The sequence below is a fragment of the Bombyx mandarina genome, chromosome 12 (genome assembly GCF_030267445.1).
Source record: "Bombyx mandarina strain Sakado chromosome 12, ASM3026744v2".
NCBI classification, from domain to species: Eukaryota; Metazoa; Arthropoda; class Insecta; order Lepidoptera; family Bombycidae; genus Bombyx; species Bombyx mandarina.
Window position 1 is genome coordinate 6,378,481 of NC_143219.1, and position 23,480 is coordinate 6,401,960.

At 39.9% G+C, this 23,480-nt stretch overlaps 1 protein-coding gene across 1 annotated transcript; it reads right to left on the reverse strand.

Annotated features, from left to right (window-relative positions):
• Positions 1-10,390: 10,390 nt before the first annotated feature.
• Positions 10,391-22,982, reverse strand: LOC114250806 (androgen-dependent TFPI-regulating protein). The gene is made up of 5 exons (XM_089731878.1): positions 22,850-22,982; positions 21,904-22,393; positions 16,425-16,565; positions 13,900-14,120; positions 10,391-12,494 (listed from the first exon to the last, which is right to left on the reverse strand). Exons 2-5 carry the CDS (start codon positions 22,111-22,113, stop codon positions 12,320-12,322), a joined length of 747 nt encoding a protein of 248 aa, XP_089588004.1. The 5' UTR covers positions 22,114-22,393; positions 22,850-22,982; the 3' UTR covers positions 10,391-12,319.
• Positions 22,983-23,480: the final 498 nt, after the last annotated feature.

Below are 23,480 nucleotides of genomic sequence, written 5' to 3' on the forward strand. Positions count from 1 at the left end.
TGTTTTTCTTGACGGCTACAGGTGCTCGACCCTGTTGGGGTGCAGCCTGAGCCGCCATGGCCACTGGCGCTCTACCCATTTGGGGAGCTGCCAGTGAGGCCTTTTTGGCACCCCGCCGGGCCACCACGTTCCACCCCTCGTCCATGTCTGACGGGGGCGGAGGCAGCGGACGGGACTGGGGTGCTTGTGATGGAGGCTTCGCGTTAGCGCCGCCCCCTCGCTTAGTTCGATCCCGTCCCGGGCCCGACCTGGCGGCCGGAGCCCGTACGGGAGCGGAACGGGTGGCCAAAGCACCCGTCACCGCCGGTTGCCTAACGTCGGCCGAAACAGTCACTCTCGCCTCGAGAGCCGCTAGCCTCCCGCCCAGCTTTTCTACTACAGCCTGGACGGTGCGGTTGATGACCTCGTCCAGGCTGAAGGTCTTCGGTTCTGGCGGAGCCAGCATCCGTGGCCCCGCGAGTGCAACTGCCGCGCGGTGGCGGTCGTCTCTCTAGAGCGCGGTGACGGGAGACGCGGATGCTCCTGTGCCGCACGCGGTGGTGGCAGCACAGGCCACTGATCACCAGTCAGCGCCGGGAGACGGGAGCTCCGAGGGGCTCCAGCGACCCAGGACGTCGCTGCTCCATCATCGGGCCGTTGCCGAGCTTGGAGCTGTGCTCGAAGTCTCGAATTCTCCGCCATCAGCTGTACCACCTGGTCATTGGCAGAAGCAACTGATGGCAGAACTCTCGAGACCTGCGAGACCACTTCTCGCAGTTTACGACCAGCGGCTTTGGTCTTGGTAATGTCAAGGCCTAGTAAAATTTCAATGCGAAAACAAGCATTAAGTATTTCTTGCTTAGCTTTTCAATTAAAAACATACACGATATGACATTTACATTCATTCTAAGCTAACATTAATTTTATACTTAGATTACTTTGTATGACTATACATATAAAAGGGATTTTATGACCTGGTAACTGAGACCTTTAAGTCATGTCTTATTTTAATTTATATTCTTATTTTTATGAAAAATGACAATATGGTGTGAATATAATCTCAGTAAAATGGTGGTCATTTACTGTGATTTTTTCAGTGGACTTTTTGGAGGAACCCCTAAAATTACATCCAGCACTTTGTTTCATTTTCCCACATTTGTGCACTTTCACAGATATTAAACAGTTAATAAACCACCGTTATTACACATTTAAATCTGAAGACACACTAAATAGACAAAATAAAACAAATCACACAACTTCACTCCTCGCGTTCCCGCCAAAAAGTCGTATAAATATACTATAGATACTATACTATAGATTACTTTGTATATTACGGTTTTTACTGCCGCTAATTTACGAAATTCATGCGTCATCGTGTCAGCTCCATTGTGCACTAATGGTCTGAAAAATGTTTGATTTGTAACAAAAACCTCAAAGAAAATCTTAAATAAGTAACGGATAATTCTTATTTTGTTTAAAATTTATTGATTGTAATATTTTCTGCGGCTTTCATGAGTCGTACTCATAATTGAAAATCATATTTTCAGTTTAATCTCGCCTTTTTAGTTGCCATTTTAGTATTTCTAGTTTTCGTGGAAACAGCCGACTCGTCGTCCAAAACCAGTATTGGCTATTGTTTTTTTTTTTGGACAAAAAAAAAAAAAAGAAAACAACAGCGCTTCCTTAAAATAATACCTAAGCCGTTTCTCCATTTCAATTTAAATGAGGTCAGCTCTCTTTGTTCGGTTGTGGGGTCGTGTAATTTATCCGCTCAAATAAGTTTCATTATGTTTGTCCACCAGGTAACTGAATAACGAAATATTTATTTTATATTCAGGGAAGCGTGGAGCCGTAAAAGACATTATTAAAATGTGAGCAATCAACCATTGTTATCGCATAAATCGTATAACTAAAACAGTCCATTTTCATGCATGGCAGAATCCGTACGTCCATCTTATGAAGGTTGTGAAGAAAATGTTTGTAATCTCTGCGAAAGATGGCTGCGTTTCTATTTAGTGTAATAAGGCGCAAGGGAGTTCACAAATCCGGGCTGAGTCCGTGCTCGAGACATAAACACCATCCCCTAACTTGAGATTTTTCGGTAAATATATGAGCTCGCGGTGACAAACACAAAAAGCTAACAAGCCATTCAGTCGAAATTTCGATTGTATCGCAGTACCGACTATTTCGTTTTTGTAACGGATACACATAATTGCTTCTCTATAAAAACCCGCATGATGATGGTAATAATAAACAAACGTGGGCTTGATATCACTCGGGATTAAAGTTTGGCTCCGGAGAATTAATGGATTTTTTTGATAAATAGTCAGAGTTCTTATTACCATGTAATTTCTTCTGACTAAGATATAGATATAATAATGTACCACCGAGATTGCATCAAAGAGACCCTGAGCGAGCTTTTATGAGTTGTTCACCAAAAACGACTTAGCCGTAATGTCAGTTGCACCATTGCAATTATTTCAAAAGACCAAGAGCCAGTTCTTACTAGGTCGTGACGCATTTTACCTAAAGCATTTGGGTTCTAGGTAAGTTTGTTAATCAGAATGAGGCTTTAGTTCCGGCTTAGTATTTGAATCAATTGTCATGCTATTAATGAAAGCAATTAACAACACAATAGGAGAATGCTTTCAGTGGGATACTCTCCAAATATCCACCTGATACACCTGAAATGAATATGTTAATAATCATAGGACTGATCGCATATAAGTAAATAATTTTTTTTCGAATCAAATGGATTTATTGGTATGGGTATATTGTATAGTATCAAAGCGGTTTGATGTCATAAGGAGCCATCTCATCAGGAAATGCCATAGACATATAAACGTGAGCGGTTACAATGCTTAACTGGTACTAGATAAAAATTCTCACTTAAATAACCAGTTGAGCCTCGGGCCATACTGAATGATGAATATTTGAACGTTTTATGAGTTGCGTTAGTTGTGCTCACGTGTTATGAATCTAGTTCAAGGTGGTCGGTGTCAATGCACGGACTAAATGATTTAGTAAATAACAAGCAAATATTATTCCAAATGATTTGAGCCTACATTTTTGTTGTCTTTCAATTTAGTGGTAGATTAAGTAATATTCAGAGGAAGCGGCACTAGATATCTTAGATGATTTCTGGGTCGTGGTTGTCTTGATTAGACGACCCCACGGTTTACCTATGGACCGCATTAGCCAGTTATCAGAGTTTATTGATAGTGCGTAATGCGTTCCATCAATAGATGTGTATTATATCTGGTGGTAGGACCTCTTGTGAGTCCGCACGGGTAGGTACCACCACCCCGCCTATTTCTGCCGTGAAGCAGTAATGCGTTTCGGTTTGAAGGACGGGGGAGCCGTTATAACTATACTTGAGACCTTGGAACTTATATCTCAAGGTGAGTGGCGCATTTACGTCGTAGATGTCTATGGGCTCCAGTAACTACTTAACACCAGGTGGGCTGTGAGCTCGTCCATCTATCTAAGCAATAAAAATAAAAAATATTATATTGATATAGAAATCTCATTAGTACAAACAGCTGTTCCCGAAATCGGAACGTACTACTGATTCGCTGATAGAACTGCAGACTTAAAGTACCCATCCGTGGGAGCTTATAATACTCTACCGCTTCCCTATAACTATTGATTAATCACACCACACCGACTCTGGTAATAAATATAAATCGTAATTGAAGTTGTATTGGTATAAGATCATTTCGATAGTTAAGAATGTTGAGTCTTGAACCTCTAATCGACAGGTCCTGAATTTTAATTGCGTATGTCCACAGTTAAGTTTCGCTTGTTTTAAAATTTACTTGATCATTTTTCTTCAACAAATCTTTTTTTTAAAATCGTCATACTAAGCTTCATGACGATCAGCTGTTTTTTTAGATATTTTTGGGAATGTTTTTTTGTATCTGACAACAAAACACTTGTTTCAACACCACGTGCGGTTGGTATCTGTAACTGTGTTGTTTTCTCTGAGATAATGTAAATATGTGTGTATATAAATAATTCCTTGTAATATATTATGTTGATTTATAACACAGTGGCACCTATTAAATAAATACTCATCTTCTTAATATTTAAATGTTAATATTTGTTCGTTTTATTTGTTTATTGACTAATCCACATTACCTCTTATCCACCACACTTAAGTGTCGTGCCAAACTATTCCACGAGATAGGTGAGTACGGTAACCTGTTCTTTGGTTGCTGCTAACGTTAGAACTAGAAGAAGAAGAAGAAGGGTCGTCGTACCCCCTTTCGGGGGCACGGAACGGGCCTCGGGGCAATCCCCACTGCCCGGGACGAAGCTCCCTGCCACATAGGGCAGGGGTGATATGGATGCAGGACGAGATGGGAGGGGACTGTTCGCAGCGTGCTCGGCACACTCACATCGACAAAATAAATAAATACTTAAATATAATACGATGGGCTTGTTGTTTTCCTGGGTGGAGTGATGCCCGCGGAGGAGTCACCCCGGCGCCGGCTGCTGTCCTCTGCTTGATTTTTTTTTTTTTTTTTTTTTTTCCTCTAACTACTAAACTATAAACTAACTACTAACTAACTAACTATACACTATATACAAAGCAGGGCAGCAGTCAGCAACTAAACCGGGGCCCGCCACCGGCCCCATGCCGCGGCCCCACCTCTACAAGTCAGAGGGGGAGCCGCGGCACTGGTTTGGCGCTCACCCGCTAGGGGCTCCCCAGAAGGGGAAGACCGTTGCGGGGAGGGACCGACGTAAGTCACTCCCCTTAAGGGGGAGTGGTTCACCCAAACGCGTGATAGAAATGGGTCCCCATAGGGGGGCACCCCAACAGTATGGGGGGAAATGAAGAGTGTGGACAGCTCAGTCCCATGGGGGCACTCATTATGAGCACTCCCATATCACTCCGGTTAAGCCGACTATCTTACCATAGCCCGGGGTTCCAGTAGCTCCCTTGGTAGCGCCCTACCATCAGGTGGTCTGGCGTGCAAGGGAGCTATATTGTGGAGATGCTCGTGGGGTCCACCTTAGCCCGCTCGTACATATTACGAGCTAGCCTCCGAATGAACTCCTCGAGCGACTCCAGATCTAGATCCCGGGCGATTACGTCATTTCTGACGTAACGCCCTGCTCCGACTATCGTGCGAAGAGCCAGATTCTGCTGGGCCTGTAACTTCACCCGCATGATCTGCGGGATGAGGTGATACCAGGCCGCAGCTGCGTACGTGATACGGGAACGAACATACGTCTTGTAAATGCCGAGTCTAGTCCTGGTCGGCAACCTGGAGGCCAACACCGGCCGGAGGAGAAACCTCGCATAGCGCGCGGCCGCCAACGCCGACTTGGCGTGGGCGGTCATTCTCAAACTCCGGTCGATATTGACTCCCAGGTATCGGACACTGGGCCTAAACTCGACATTGACTCCACGGAGACTGAGCTGTCCTGGGACGACTTTTGTGCGGACCGGACCGAAGAGGATAGCCGCGGTCTTCCCCACGTTGACCGCGACCCTCCATCGGTCCAGCCACTGGGGCAGTAGGTCCAACAGCCTCTGCATCCTCGAAATGGCCGCAGAGGGGAAATTAGAGGACGCGAAGTAGGCGCTGTCGTCGGCAAACAGCGCCAACTTCACGTCGGCTTCCCACGCTTGGAGGTTGCCCTCAAGCGTGGGAATGTCGTTGGTGTAGAGAGCGTAGAGGACTGGTGCCAGGACGCTTCCCTGGGGAACTCCGGCCGTGACTGGGCGCACCGACGACTTTGCGCCCTCGACCGCGACAAGGAAGGATCTTCCCTCCAGGTACGACCCCAGCAGTCGCACATAGGCGTGCTGGAGGTCCGTGTTCTGCAACAGCTTGTAGATCAGTCCCGCATGCCAGACACGGTCGAAGGCCTTCTCGATATCGAGAAAGACTGCGGCCGTGTACTGGCGCGCGTTGGACCGATCCGCCAAGTGGTGCATAACGCGGACCAATTGCAGCGTTGTCGAGTGACCGCTGCGAAACCCGAATTGCTCGGGTCTGAGAAGGATGTGCGGCGACACCCTTCTCAGCAGCAGCCACTCGAACAACTTTGACAATATGCGACAGCAGAGTGATCGGACGATAGCTGGAGGGATTTCTTCTATCCTTGCCGGGTTTGGGCAGGGCAATAACCTTGCCCAATTTCCAAATTCCCGGGAAGTGTCCTGTGGACAGAATGGAATTGAACATTCAACAATTGAAATTTCGGGGAAGTGGAAAAATGCGAGGGAGGGAATACCGTCCTCGCCCGGCGCCTTGCGCCTCTTCATCCGCTTGATGGAGAGGCGCAATTCACTGGGAGTGATGAAATCACCATCTCCCAACGGTGGCACCGGGGAGGAGAGTAGGCTTGCTACGCTCTCTTCCACCGATTGGTGGAATGCGGCCTCTGAGGGTGCAGAGTTATTTGGAGCGAACTGCCGCTCCAGCATTACGGCCAGGACATCGGCGCGGGCCTGAGCCGAGAAGCATCGGTTGCCCCTCTCGTCCACGAGTGGACAAGTCGGGGCAGGCCGATTTGAGAACTGGCGGCAAAGTCGGTGGAGGGACACGGACGAGGGGTCCTCACGGGCCTCCTCAATCCGTTCCTCCCACGCATAGCCCCGATAGGAGCTAATCTTCGCCGCCAACTCCGCTTCCACCTCATTAAGCTCGCGCTTGATCCTGGGACAACGAGTTGTCGCCCAGAGCCTCCTCAGGCCCCTCTTCCGGCGAATAATCGCTTTCAGATGGGCCGGGAGTATACCTCTGGGCCCGCCGCTGGGCACAAGGGTCGTCGCCTGGTCGATCGCTCCCCTGATGGAGTCGACAAGGCGGACTGCCGCGTCGTCGACCCCCTCAGGGGTGTTGGGGTCCTGAATTGCGGGAAGGTCGACTAGGCGTCTCTTAAAGAGCTCCCAGTCGACCTTCGGTCGTAGGGGCGAGGTCGCAACCCGGGTGAGCCCCATTCCCAGTGTGACCAGGATAGGGAGATGGGGGGTACCCAGGTCGTACAGTGCCTCAATAGTTAAGGGGCACCGTAGCCCCTTATGAACGCACACATCCAACACGTCGGGTTGGAGTTGCGCGGCGGTCGGAATGTGCGTGGGTTCGTCGGGGCCGACCACAGAGTAGTCACCCCTATCGGCATCTTCTAACAGCCGCCTGCCCACTGCTGAGTTCAGTCGGGAGCCCCACGCGACGTGCTTCGCGTTGAGGTCCCCGACCAGCAGAGCTGGGCGGCTGTCGCAATTCAGGACCCGTCTTATGTCCCCGGGGTGAAAATCAGGCCCCGGGGGTCTATACGCGGCATAAACCCGCATATCTCCCCCCGAGGTGTGGATCCTCACACCGATCGACCTTGTCGATGTGAAGGCCAGCAAATCCAACTGATCATGCAGTTAGAACTAGTAGCGTCTAAGAACACTGAGAGTGGATTAGGTAAATCCATTAGCACGTGCCTAGGTCGTCGATATTGGCTAGCTGTTGCGTGGCCCGGGTAGGTTTATAGTTGGCAGTCATGATAAGGGGCGTCCTTTGGCATCACCGTAGTGCAGTATCTTTCCTATGCTGACTTCATAAACATATGGATAGGCTATCAATGCGTTTATACAATAAAATTGAACTTTATGGATTTGTTGTTGGCGCTTAAGTAAAGGTTTCTAATTTAGTATTTTGAATATTTATATTGAATATTATTAATGAAAGTATTTTCTGTAGTATTTGGGAATAGTGACAGTGAGTTGTAACCGGTTTTGACGGAATAGAACATCTCAAGTTATGTTTTCTTCTGTGACAAGGGTGCCAGTAACGGATAATATAAACGAAATAAAGACAATAAATGTTGTGGCTGAATACCAAAGATCATAAATACCTCTGTCTCCAATCAGGAATCGGACTCGGGTTCCGCACAGAAGTAATTCACTTCACTTCACTCTAAGCTTACGACGTGATCAAACCTTAGTAATGGTATTTCCAATTGGAAGCCAATTTCTTCTTTTGTTAGAGTTTTATTTCGTAAAATGTTTTATGCAAGGTCAAAGCTCTGCGTAAACAAACATTTCCATTCGACACGTGACGCACGTGTTTAGAGTCATGACCAAATGCTTTCCTATGAAACGAATCGCAAAAACGTGGACGCGTGTCACAACTTTTCTGTTGAACATTTATACCAATAGAAAATAAATTATTTAAATGATATTTCAATGTAGACAGTTTTAATACTAAAAGGAAAGTTTGAACTTAGAATCTAAGAATCTAATGCGCGTAGTAAATTAAAGTTATCAAGTATGGTGTGTATATTCAATAATTCTAACTAAATCGTAATGGTTGCCTTTATTTCTAAATTGATAGAAATAATTTAATAATGTTTATTGCAATTCTGGTCTATGGATGCTACTTTTGCAGCACTGTTGTGATGGCCAAAAATCATTACGGAATGTTTGACTATACAATGAAAGCAATTTTTTTTCTTTTAGTTTTATTGTTGAAATAATTGTATTAACCTATTTATTCGTAGAAGAAAAAAAGAAAATTGATTGAAATGAAAAAAAAAATATTGATAGCTCGTGTCTTATATTGAGTCCAAGACAATACAGTAGATATAACAAGGATTTTCATCCCGGTATCTTGAGACGGGTCGTTGAAGTAATAGGTCAAATACTTTGCACCAATGATGATGAAATATATGCAGAAGATAAAAAAAAAATCATTATTACTGCTTGCGAGGATTAGTGCGACCACCTGACACTGCTACTACTTTTTTATGGACCATCCGACTACTTCTTTAAAACATATTGTCTTCTCCTCGGCGCAAAGAAGGTGCTCTCCAAGCAGTGCCTAGGGAACAGCAGTCACCGTGTTTAAAGAATATTATCTTCTTCCTACATATAATACCTGCAGAATGGATCAATAGCAATTTGCAGCTTATACCATGTCCATGGGTATTCGTAACTTAGACGGTTTTGACCAGAACTCTCACTTCGTTTCCATTGTCGGAATATTTTACTTTCAATAGACGCTTGGGAGCTCAGTTCTAATTTTATTGAATGGAATGGACATTGGCATTGTACCTGCCCCTTCGGTGTATCTTCAGCGCTATCATGAGTCTTGTAGAGCATTCAGCGGCGGGCAGGGGTTTCACTGTGTCCCTGATATTGCCGACGTCTATAAACGGTGGGCCGTGAGCCTGTTTGGCTACAACGGCATTAAAATTAGTTATTCACTGGGCACCCCCCAAACCGGTTCAAGGCTAATCAGAGGCGCGAAACCTGGCCAATTTGTCCGCAATTGCATTGATTTTGAAACCAAGGTTCTTCGGTATCCAAACCAACCTGTATATAACCTGTATATAGACTATTTGTATAGACTAACTAAGCTTAGCCCGAGTCTCTTGTTAATATGTAGAAACTTGAGAAAGACTACACGGTACACACTATTTTTAGACTTACCCCGAAGCTACCAGGGCGATAAATTTGTAATTTAGAAAGAATTAAACAAGTGGATTTTTAGATCTGTTGGTATATAAAATCACAAAGCAACTTTGCCCGGTAAGGGTAATTTATCTTGTTAAATATATCCTATTCTTGAATCCAGGTTATAGACTATATTAATGCAAAATTTCACCCAAACGGTTTATTTCATAAGACTTAAAGGTAACGCTTCCCGATTGGGCAGCCGCTTTTTACAATGTAATTTGAGACTTCGATGAACAAAGACAATGCTTCTAGAAAAATAGCGTAAATTAACGTGACGTAAGTAATCATCGTCGACTAGACATGAATAGTTAAATACCCAAATCGCAGACAACGAACGGACATTTTCAAGGCTATTAAAATTGTCAACGATATACAAAATTGACCACTTAAATGTGCATTATGAAATTTTTGTTTTGTTTTGTGGTTAGTAGGTACTTTACGTATAATAAGTTATTGCTAAATTACAAATGTGAATTTATTTCTTAATGTCTTAGCTATTTTCTACGCAAGCCCCGTATAAAATATCCTTTGCATGAAGTTCTTGTTCTTGTAACAAGTTAATAAGTTTAAGGTTAGTAAGGTAAACTTTGAGTTTAAAAATTTACTAGTGTCATCATGACATCAGTAATGTTGTCAAAAAAGAACGAAATACACTTTAAATTTAAGCAGAGGACGCAAAAAGAGCAAAAGCTATACCTATGCTTTTATAAATACAGTATAATTTGTCATTGTGAGTGTAGATTGAGTCAAAATACAAATCTTTTTCGTCTTAACAAAGACACAGTTCGAGGTGACCTAGTTGACGTATCTAAAACTTATTGAATATATTATATTGAAATATATACATAGATACTAAACGCCTCTATCTTTTAATTATAGGCGAACACAAATTATATATTACTAAGAGATTCCTTGACCTTAAAATTATAAATGACAAACATGTTAAAATTGTAAAAATTCATGGTTATGTAAATTTTATTCTGGATTAAAATTTAATTAAAACTAAAATCACAAATCACTGGAGTCTTCTTGTAACACTAACATATTTAAATAAAATTACAACATAAATAAATTAATAGATAATTAAGAACTACGTTGTAGCAAACTTGCAATTTTCAAAATTTTTAAAATTGCTGATAAGAAGCCGGTTGGAAATTTATTGTGAAATTCTTATGACTTAAAAGAGGCTTTAGTCTGTAGTCAAATATACATAAAACTCAGTGAAAATCTAAAAAAAATAAAGTACATAATCATTTTCTTGCCACCATAAAACCGATTTTATATTGTGAGAAGATTTTCAATCTGGTTATTCACGGAAATCTCTTTACATACATTTATATTTAAGACAGTTTTATACTAACATATCCGAGCCAATACCCTTCGAACTCAATATAATGAATCCACTCACTTCCATATTATAAAATTACTACGCTTTGACCACTATTAAATTCTTTAAACAAGAATGCGTTCATTGCTATGTATAAAACAACTTTAAATTCTTATTTGTACGATTCTAAAATTAACATCTACTTTGTCTAAATAGTAGTTATTTTAGAGTACCGGGTACTACAATGTTTTGGTTATATTGTGAATTTGTAAGAAGACTAATAATAAATAAATAAATAATTAAATAAATAAAAGGAAAAGGTACTACTGTCATAAGTCACAGCCATAGTACTCGATAATTGTTACAATTAAATAGCTCTAATCGTATTGTAACTGCTTGTTTTATCAACACATCTAGTATATTCATATAAATCCAATATCAATTAATTTGTAGGATTTCTTTAGATGTCTGATAGATCATTATATTTAAATCAACACCTAGCTATTTAAGTCGTAGAAGTATTTCACCTCCGCTAAACTTTTGTCTATGGAGTGGCTAATACTGAAACCATTAAAATACACCAAAAACTTGAAAATAATTTTTCGAAAATTATAAGTTTTTTTTTGTTTTAGTTTTAAGGCTATATGTCCTTCAAACGAATATTGAATTTAGAAAGAGGTATATTTTGTCAGATTTTACTAGATCAATTTCTTCCATGATGGAGAAAATGTGATTAATTTTAAACAATCTTTCTGATGGACCAGACTCGTAATTTTATAAAAGGTTTACAATGTAAGAACGGGTGTAGAAAAAGGATTAACAAGAAAACATTTTAGTTGCTCCCAAATGTACTGTTCGTGTTCCTGTTCCTGTAAATGTTTCCTTTCCAAAACCCAAAATTATGAGCGCTTATTAACCGTGATTGTACCATACATCCCGAGTACAATACCTTCATAGCATAAAGGGTCGATGTTTTCCTTTGGTTTAATGTTTTTTATAAATTTTAATTTTCAATTCTATTTGTATTGATTCATTTGCAATTTAAGCCTCGCTGGTTTCTTAGAACCATGTATCTTATAAAAACTGAAAAGTTACCATCATTCATCATCATTATCCTGCCCTTCTCCCAGTCATCTGGGGTCGGTGCAATATGTTTTCTCCTTCTATCATATACCATTTCTTCGCTCACTCCCCTCTTACCCATATCGTCTTTCACACAATCTATCCATTTCTTCTTAGGTCTACCTCTTCCTCTATATCCTTCCACATTCATAGTTAACACTCTCTTACCAACCTCATTTTCATTTCGTCTCATCACATGTCCATACCATCCCAAACGCGCACTCCTCAGCTTCTCTGTCACAGGTGCCACTTTGAACTGAAAAGTTACCATTAACCTTTAATTACTTTCATTTGTATAAAATGTCAATCTCAGACATTCACGAAAGGTTTTAATCAAGATTTGACCCTAAATGTATGAGGGATAAAATCTTCTCACAATTTTTAGAAATCACTTATATTTCTATAACCAAATTAGTTTATGTTTAAACCATTTTTTTATTGCTGTTTCCCCATACCATATCTATTATTAGCCATTGGCTAAAATAGTAGAACAGATTTTCAATGAAAAAATACGCTATCAAAGCTGGTATTTTAAATCCTGTGAACTGTTTCAGTCCGGGGTATATGTATTCTTCATTCATGTAGCTGTTTATGCACCTGAAACAAACAACTGATTAAGTTCACAAGGGTATCACACAATTATACACCGTGCGATCGTGCGGTGCGTGCGTTGCTATCATCATCAGCCTGCGGCAGTCCAGTGCTGGACATAGGCCTCCCCCAAAGCTCACCACTGAACCCGATCTTCGGCTCTACGCATCCAGTCACTGCCAGCTGCCTTGCGCAGGTCGTCGCTCCATCTAGCAGGAGGGCGTCCTACACTACGTTTGCCGGTTCGCGGTCTCCACCCCAGAACCCGTCTACCCCAACGGTTATCGGTTCTGCGACATATGTGACCGGCCCAATGCCACTTCAGCTTACTGACTCTGCGAGCTATATCGATCACCTTGGTTTTTGCCCGAACGACTTCATTACCTATTCGGTCTCGCAATGACAAACCAAGCATAGCTCGCTGAGTAGCTTTTAGTTGGTGGACTAGTCGCACGGTCAGCGTCCACGTTTCGGCTCCGTAGGTAAGCACGGATAGGACGCCCACGGTTGCTATACAAGTTGCTATTTCAAGCAGACTATGGTAGCTTTGGTAGCGTAGCGTTATGCTGTGATGTCTATGAAATCTGAATATATTTTTATGCCAGCTGGGCCATAAGCTTGTTTACGGGCCAAAACAATAAAAAAGTAAGCTTACATTACATATATGCATACGCTCGCACTGTATCCTATTTTAGGGATGCTCTAATTCTAATCCGCACGTTTGTGGATCTAGTTACGTATATTGAAATAAGTGTTGCAGATGTTTACAAAGATTGTTTAAAACAAAAAATAGAATTCAACTTATTTTCTACATTTGGCCATTGTCAATGAAACTAAGATTTCAATAGGTTAATCAAGCAAAATAGACGATTTTTTTTGGTCCATATCCCATTCGTGTAACGCTTAGGCCCAGAATGGAGTTTCTCCTTTTGTATATGAAAATATTGTCTTGATAAATTGAAATTTCATGTGATAATGTTCAGCAGTAGACAGTGGACAGGCTGAGATGATGATGATGATAAAGTGGCATGGTTTTTGGTATTGGTTAGACTTCATTTATTCGTTTTTTTTTTCATTCTAGAACTATTTATCGATTTTATTTTCGTATCCGAATATGTCATTTATTTCATATTTTCTCTTTGATAGCCTCGGATTGCTTTACGATAATTTATATATTTTTTTACTATATACATGTCATAAATACTGGTATGCCGTTATTGTTAGAATAAAAATATATTGATTTTTTAGGGACGAAAATTGTTTGTTCGTTTACCAAATCAATATATTTTTTTTGTTTTCTGTAAAACTGTTCGCAATTGTTTTTAGTTAAACTAGAAACTAACTAAGCTCTGCTTTATATAAATTTGATGTATTAAAAAGGTGTTTTAATTAAATTAATTATGTAACTTACACAACGGTGTAGGCTATAAGGAATGTTGAGAGTAAAGCTAAGCCTGGTACCATGTTCTTCGGTCGTTCTCTTCGTACAAGTGCCAGATCCACGAGCATGATGATCAGAGACACCGTGTGCATGCAGTGCTGTGTCCAAAACGGTACAATCTCGTGAATCTTCAGAGGTGCTATTAGCTCGCGGTCTTTATTCCAGACTCGCCAGAATAGTATGTCTCCGAACTAAAAAAGTACAAAGGAATTCGAAATTAGAGACTAAATACAAACATATTCCGCAAATATTAAACAAATTCTACTTAATATTCTACTAACACATCTATACTAATATATAAATCTACATTGGTTTTTACGGATGTTCCGTTATAACTACTGAACCATGCATCCGATTGACTTGAAACTTGGTACCCATGTAGAAAATACATGTACTTAATGGATAATCTAATATTTATATGAGTGTTGGACTCCCTAATAATAATGACAATAAATAATGATGTTAATTTTAAATGCCCAGCGAAACGGGCGAGTACGGCTAGTTCGTTCATAAAATTACATATAATACTACAAACACGTCAAGGAAACGAATGTGTACTTTTGCCTTGAGTAAGTTTGTACTAATCCAGACAAATATTTCATCGATAAACACAAACATAACATTTTGAATTTTTAACAAAAGACTTCCTCGTCGGTTTTCTTATAACAACTTGAGTTAGCCCTATTGATGTTTTATGTCGATAAACAAAATGAGTTCGTAGAAAGATTATCATAGCATGACGATCCGCTCCGTCTTCGCAAGAGTGAATCAGGAGATTCTGCTGAAAGTATTATTACAATTATTATTACAATACAGTTATTATTACAATTATATACATTTTATGTGCTATTCACATTCTTCCTAAACATTCTTTTAGAATTTTCTTGGGTTTTCGCGGGTCGTAGACATAGTTGAAATTACTTTTAGGGCTTAATCACGCTTTTTTTATATTTTTAACTAGCTGACTCGGCATACTTCGTAGTACCTCAATCGATAAATAAAAAACCCAAACTTTTGTATCAAATAAACTTAAAACAAAAAAAAGGAATTCGTGCGATGGGGGACACATCAACGGAAAAACAGAATTGTTATTTTTATTTAATTCCGAGCATCATATTTATCTACCTTTCAAACCTTCTCTAGACCTCCACAAATAATTCAGGACCAAAATTAGCCAAATCGGTCCAGCCGTTCTAGAGTTTTAGCGAGACTAACGAACAGCAATTCATTTTTATACTTATATAATAATATGGCTTTTAAATGGAAATTGAATTGGAAATGGAATTTTAAATGTAAAAAGTAGTTTTAATTTTGTATAAGAACCTTTATTACTAAATATCATGGCTCTTCCATCAAAAGTGATGAGCCTCAAATATGCATTTTCATTAAACCTCTAATTCGGGCTTTGAAGAGTAAATTTGTGACCACTGCCGAAATTTCAAGCTTGTAATCCAATCCTTCCTATACGCCCTATAGAGGGCGTATAGGAAGAGGGCGTTGGTATAGACCAACGACATTCCCACCCTGAAGGGTCATCATCGGGAGTAGAAGGAGGAGGACTTGGAGTTGGCCTTGTTCGCAAACGACTCGGCTTACTCTGCGTCCTGCTACTGCCATTATGAGGATGCAGAGGCTTTTGGATATCCTTAATTAGTGGTTAGATCGATGGAGAGTTCCGGTCAATGTGGAGAAAGACCGCCGCACTTCTCTACGGTTTGACCCATACCAGAGTCGTTCCTAAAAAGCTGTCTCCGAGGTGTGAATGTCAAGTTTAGAACCGTAGCCCGGTACCTAGGTGAAATCAACCGCTTGCTGTGCATGGACTCGCATATAGACTACTATTGGTATGGCTCGCGCGGCTAGTTTCATGCAGCGGTCGGTTACGTGTCCAGGCTCCCGACTAGGACTAAGCTCGCCATTTACGAGACGTATATTTCCTTTCGTAACATGATCGGATCGGGGCGGTATGTCAGGAATGACGTCATCGTCTGGGATCTGGGTGTAGAATCGTTGGGGGAGTTCTTGAAGTCTTGCACGTGACATGAACCGACGAGCCGAAAACAGACCTCATGAGCATCTCCGCAACATTACCCTGCTGCATGTCAGACTGCTCGATGACAAGGATTTACCATGGGCTTTACCGTGCTTCCAAAACCTCCGAGTATTATGCAGACCTCAGCGATATGATGTGCAAACGACAGTGATGGCCTGACCGTGTAATCCACGAGTAATATCTGGTGACTGGATGTATTGAGAGCCCATACGTGTTTTTTATTTATTTAAGCCGTCTGTTGGTTTTAGTAACCCCAAAATACAAGGTAAGCTTCGTGTGTCTGTTGAACTACAACAATCTTTGAAATGGAAAAAAAAACTCTTGAACTCATGACCTGCTATTTCTCTTAGAAACAAACACGTTAGTCAGAATATAATAATATATTACCATATAGTTTTGTTTTGAAATTTTTACAATACGATAATGTTACGTAGTTACTTACGGCAGTAGTAGGTAATAGTATACTAGTGAAACACAAGTCTCGAAATTGATTCAGGATCTTGACGTGCCTCCAGTGTGCTTCGCCTCTTAGATCTCGCCAATCACAGTAAATGCACGTCGGGAAATATACCATGGTGAAAAGCTGAAACAGTTAAACGTTTAGTTTTTGTATCACCATAGATCATAAGTAAATAACAAGAATATGTAGTTGCAACGCGAGGATCTCGATTTGCGAGAGCTGATCTTTTATTAAATATTAAATTCATTTCATTTAGTATAGTTGCTGCAACTCGCAGAGAACGAAAGGGACACCTCAACCAAACTTTAAATATAAATGTATATATATATAAACAAAACTTTAAGGAAAAGAGGAAACCGGCTTCAATCGAAAAAAGCAATAAAAATAAAAATATAATCAATAATAGTCTAAATCAGGGCTGTCAAGACAATGGCTCGCGGCTTGTTTTCATGCGGCCCGTGACGCATGTTTTAATTACAAAAGTTTATTAGTTTGTAATATAAATAGTTTGGTTAATAGAATTCTTTGTCAATACATAAAATCAATATTATATTTTTCCTACCTAAGCTAATAGCTTTGACAGGCTATGTCAGCGTAGCCCTAACAACTAGATGAGCTCACGGAGCTCAAACCTGACGACTAACACTAACACTAGCCCTAGCAAGAGCAGTACTTTGCAGAATCTACCGCAGGATCGGAAACGCGGCCCACTGAGAGAAGATCCAACGAAAAACTCAGTGGGCTGTGTCTGTGGGTTAATTTACTGACCGAGCTCTTCGTCGCAAGTGACGGATTCGACGAGACCGATGACCGGGTATTTTTTTCTGCTTCCCTTTGTAGTAAATTTAATTAGCCCGCCAAGGTATGTAGTTTGGACAGCCCTGATCTAAGTCTATTACATACTTGTATAAGTATTATGTATAACTCAAATACTGCTGTCCAGGTTTTGATAAAATTGTAATGAGAGAAGCGAACGAAAAATGTATATTCATAGTAACAACAAAAAAATTTTTTCAAATAACAATAATCTTAACCAAGTACCTACTATAGTTTTTGTGTGGTGATATTTATCGCATGACGTAAGTTACTTGTCAATCATTTAAGCAAACTGAGAAAGCTCTTAAGAGATCGCACGGTTGTCGAGAAATTTGCAGAAAATCTCTAAAAAAATATACAACTGCTCTTTCACGCCAATCCAGACTAAAAACTTTATTGATCGTAGGACGTATTGTCAGTCCGCACGACTGGATTTCACTGCCCTGCCTATTTCTGTTGCGATTCTGGTTGATGGATCGGGGCAGCATTTATGCAGTACAATTTAACTTAGTTCTTATGTATCAAGGTCGGTGGCGGTATTTGCTTAGTAATTCCAGTAGCCATTTACCACTAGATGGGCTGTGAGCACGTTGGCCTGGCTTTGCAATTAAAAAAACTAAAACAGTAGAAAATGAAAATTTTGTGATGATATACATCTGCACACTATTAAAAGCACGCAGAGCACTATAGACATCTGAAGTAATTGTGGCCTAAAGGATAGGAGTGGCATTTGCATCCGTATCGAGCAGTGCAACTCTGCCGGTGTTCGAATCCGCAGGCAGGTACCAATTTTTCTAGTAATGTTCTACTACTGACTAATGTTGACTTTATCGTCGAACTCGAACGTCGAAGGGTTCGGCGAATAAACTAACTCATAGACACAGCCCACTGAGTTTCTCGCCGGATCTTCTTTATTCTTTATTTGTACACACTGTTAATAAAATACAGTAATTGGGATAAGATATAAAAAATGGCGAGCTTAACTCAACAATTGAGTTATCTACCAGCTAACCTTCTTCTTCTTCTCAGTAGGTCTTCTCAGTAGGTCGCGTTTACGATCCGGTGGTATATTCTGCGGAGCACTGCTCTTGCTAGGGCCCATGAAAGCAAATACCTACACGCTAGGGTAACGCTGATATAGGCTGTTAAGGCTATCAGCATAGGTAGAAAAATGTTCACGTATGACTTCCACGGTGGAGGACTAACCTCGTTTAATAAATCAAACTCGCAAAGATTATAATTTGCGTAATTACTGGTGATAGGGCGTCTTGTGAGCCCATACGGGCGGGTACCACTACTTTGCCGGTTTCTGCCGTGAAGCAGTAATCCGTTTCGGTATGAAGGTGCGGCTGCCGTTTTACTTTAAAAATTGAGTATTAGGACTCATGTCTCAAGATGGACGACGGCATTGACGTGGTTGATGCTTATGAGCACCGGTGACCAATTAACAACAGGTGGGCCGTAAGTTTGTCCACGTAACTTATCAATAAAAATAATAATTAAAAAGTCGCAGATGTTCCAATTGATCCTTAATATCCGTACAATCCGCCCGCGCGCGTAAAGTATTCATATAACTTACGATGAAGGTATCTATGTTTTGACAGAAAAAGCCTAACAGATTTATGTTAAGCTTGTCCGCTAAAAAATTATAGAATCATTCTATCGACGACTTCTATCGAATCATTCTATTGACGTTGTAATGTGTGGAAATTTCCAAATGCTATGCGAAATTTAATAATGTGATTTTTACACCTCCGTAAATGCATAAACGGTTGAATAAAAGACGCAATTTTTAACACGTTGTCATTGTTCTGTATATGGACATCTATGCAATGGATAATATAAAGGTTATTTTCACAAACATCCAGACATCCGATTTACTTCAAAATTTGCAGACACATCAGATGACCGATTCCCATTAAATAATTCCAGTATTTTTGCCTTGCATCCTTACCGGAAGGAACTACCAGTATAAAGCTTGTTGAAAATGGAACTATGGTAACTACAAATTGAGAAACATAGCTACTTATTATGTATCTACCTATATATTATACGTTTAATACATATAAAGAGATATAAAACACTCAGCCAAAGAGCAAACAAATTTGTTCAGCACACGAATTTTTGCCCATTGCGGAAATCGAAACTGTGAGCCTCGCCCAGCAGTCAGAGGCGCAAACTCCTGTGCCACCGAGTCAGTGACGGATTTTTTTATAAAATTTATTTATTTATAGCTTTATATACTTGAGAATATAAAGGCGGATTTAATGCCATAGACAGGCATTCTCTGACAGTCTACCTTAGGGGAGTGCAGAGATGAACCTTGGTAGGTGTAGTGTTATAGTGATATTAGGTATTTAAAGATAATATGTATATAACATACATAATATTTATAGATACAAATACTCGTACTTAAATAAGTACATATACATAAATATATACATATTAAAAGATATATAAATCAATTAATAAATTAATTAGAAATCAATTAGATTTAATTTAACCTAAATTCATTTTCAAAAAATTTGCCAGCCCCCAAATCATGCCGCCCTAGGCCCGAGACTCACGCGCCTAATGGTAAATCCATCACTGCAGCGAGTAGACTTTGGAGCTAATTTCAGCACTTTTTATTGTTGTATCTTGAGCAGCGGATGGTGACGGGCAAGATAGAGGGTAAGCGTCCCAGAGGACGCAGTCCCACGAGATAGTCGGACCAGATTCGGTCTTGTCTGGAAATCAAGCTCCACGATGCCCTCTACGAGGCCAAGGATCGCAGCAAATCGAGTGTCATCGTACAAAAGAGATTGATGCAGCGAGGAAGTCACGATCCTCAATAATGAGGAGAACGATACATGGAGGAGGAGGTGGGACAAGCTTATGGCTTAACTGGTTTTAAATTATTATCGCTGTCCATAAATCACCAGTTATATACCATTTCCTTCAAATGAGGTTTCAGGATAAAGCTATACACCCCGAGAACTTCACTCTAAGTGGCGGCCTGCTTGTAACCGTGGTATTGTTTTTTGTAATCAGACACTACCAAAAATAACCAGCCCCCACCATTCGCGATTAGCAACGTCATCAACTCCCAAAATTCGTCCGAATTTTAGTTAGTCTACGTATTTCTTTATTCAACTTTAATTTTATCCGTTTTATCCGTAAACAAATATTTTGCTTTTCAAAAGCATTGCCTCTAGGGATGTTGTATTTTGAATATATTTATGCTTCAGTATCTCGTTATTTTAAATACAAAATTACGTTTTTCAAACCAGGGGAATTATAATTTGAATCGAGACAGTTAGTTTTTTTTTTTTACTGTTTCTAGTAAGCTCAAGGCGTTATACTAGATCCTCCGAGGGAGTAGCTGAGCTTGAGCTCACGGGGCTCTAAGCTGGTGACAGTGCTAACACTACCCCTAGCAAGAACAGGAGAGCTGCTTAAACTTGTGTTTATGGAGTTTGTAAAATATAATTCAAGTAAGGTTTGTTTTTATTCACATAAAAGAAAAGACGAACGCATGTGATTGTGTACCAGGGTCTCCAACAACTCAAGGTCAAAGCTGCTCCTCATCTTGACATAATATCCAAATCTCAAATGCACCAGGACAGTTCTCCCTTCCAAAAATTCCATCCCAGAAAGTCGTAGACCACGGAAATAATAGAAGCGGCAGCACCGACACATGATTTCTTATAAAATATTAATATTGCGAGTAATGATGTATTATATTTTAATTTTTTACTATTAAATGACATAAGGTTCACGCAGTCATAAACGCACGGCCCTCTGAAATCGAGCTGTAAGAATATCTGAATAATTCTGCCGTGAAGCAGTAATGCGTTCCGGTTCGAAGGTTGGGGTAGTCGTTGTAACTATACTGAGACCTTAGAACTTATATCTCAAGGTGGGTGGCGCTTTGACGTTAAAGATGTCTATGGGCTCCATTAACCACTTAACACCAGGTGGGCTGTGAGCTCGTCCAACCATCTAAGTAAAAAAAAAAAAAACGCTGCGCACTCGGCGTATCTCTAAAACTAATTTTATAATCTTATAGTCATTATAATTTTATAATCACGGTTGTTTATGTTCATATATAAATATATTTTAATATATTTGAACGGTAGAGATTGCGGTCAAGAACAAACATTGCGAGATTTTATTCATACTTTCAAAGAACATTATAATATTAAAAGGTACGTAAGGCTAATTGCCACTTCTTTATTTTTAATTTTACTATATATTTAGTTTGCTATCCGGTTTCACTCTTATTCAAATAGTTAATCATGTAATTCTAAATCTCTAGCTAAAATGTTTTTTGTTGTAATAAAAAAAATATTTAACTATAAAAAATCAAGAATCAATAATAACATTCTGACAATCAAAACTTAAAAAGGATGATTACTATCCAATACTATTTATTGGCCACGAGAGGAGATACTTACTACTTTTATTTTAAACGTGGATAATATGGTAGGCAGCGGCTTGGCTCTGCCCCTGGCATTGCTGACGTCCATGAGCGACGGTGACCACTTACCATCAGGTGGGCCGTATGCTCGTCTGCCTACAAAGGCAATAAAAAAAAAAATGAAATAATAATAATAATATTTGAATTAAAAAGGCTCTTGTTAGAGGTTTCCTTGAAACTTACATTGAACCAGGCCGTAATTAATTTCCATCTCGTTTGCTGATACAATCTAATATTTGGATCTTCCGATTTACTAAAGTCTATTGTTAACAATAAACTAGCGACGACCACTAAATGCACGTATGATATACTATAAAAACATATTCGCACTTTCAACAAATTATTACTTTGTTTTAGTATCGGATTGGAAAATACTGTTTCCAGATTTAACATTTCGAAATTCGCGCCTTTTCGTGTGCACGGAGTACGTGCAAGAATCTCCGCCGGTACAAGTAAACTGATTTAAGAATATGGCACCTGTATGTTCAAGCGTGGTAGGTAATACGGATGGGCCATAATAATAATACTGCTTATATATGGTCAAGGTAGATGCCGTGTTGGGTGATGACTACGAACATTACGACTTTTTTTGACAGTCATTTTAATCGTCAATTGTTAAGCATCGAATCGTTGTGATCGTAGGACAATTAGCGAGGCTACTTTTCATTTAATTCTGAAAAAAAAAGACTGATTTCTGAAATTCCAAAAAAATATATTCCATGTTCGATGGCTCTAAAATGACAATTTATATATTTATCTTGGACTTCGATCTCAGTTGGGCATTCACATTGAAGCGTCTATATTTGAAGGGTGGGGCAGCCGTTGAAACTATACTTGAGACCTTAGAACTTATATCTCAAAGTGGGTGGCGGAATTTACGCTGTACATGTCTATGGGCTCCGGTAACCTCTTAACACCAGGTGGGCTGTGAGCTCGTCCACCCATTTAAGCAATAAAAAAAAATGTAGACGAAATAAATAAAAGACGAAAATGATATTGTTGTTTTAGAGCTACTTTTGAATGTTTAATGTGTAAGCATGGGCATCGACATGTAAAATTTAAATGATATTTTATGCATCCGTAATAATAAAATTGGTAACATATTGGTATTGGTGGAAACGACTCTTACCTCCCGTCTTTATCCGGTGTCGATATATTTATCAATTGTTTATTATATTATAAATATACTACAATGCTTCTAATGTTACTTATTGATATAATATTGATTTAAATAAGACTTCAATATGAGGCTCTGAAAAAACAAAGAAACAAGATTTAAAGTCTGCTTTATACACTTTGGTTCACAATTTTAGAAAAACATGAATTAAAAAACTTCATATTTCTTCATCCCTGTCGCCGCTGTTATTGACATTCTACGTTAATTTGAATTGCTTTAAAAAAGGCGCAATCTCGGAAAAAGTTAACGTTAAAGGAAGTTCGCTTTCTTTTCATATATCATATAGATTAATGTATAATAAATATTAAATTATATAATATATATATTAAATTTTAGTATATATTATAAACAATTTATTAGATAAACGTGAAACACTGGCTGCTTCGAGGTTGAAATCTCAATTCTGTTGTAAAGACGAGTGATTACAATTTTTTTATTTATTTCGTAGATGACTGGGCGACCTCACGGCCCACCTGGTGTTAAAAGGTTACCGGAGCCCATAGACATGTACAGCGTAAATGCCGCCACCCACCTTGAGATGTGAGTTCTAAGGTCTTACTACAGTTATAACGGCTACCCCAGC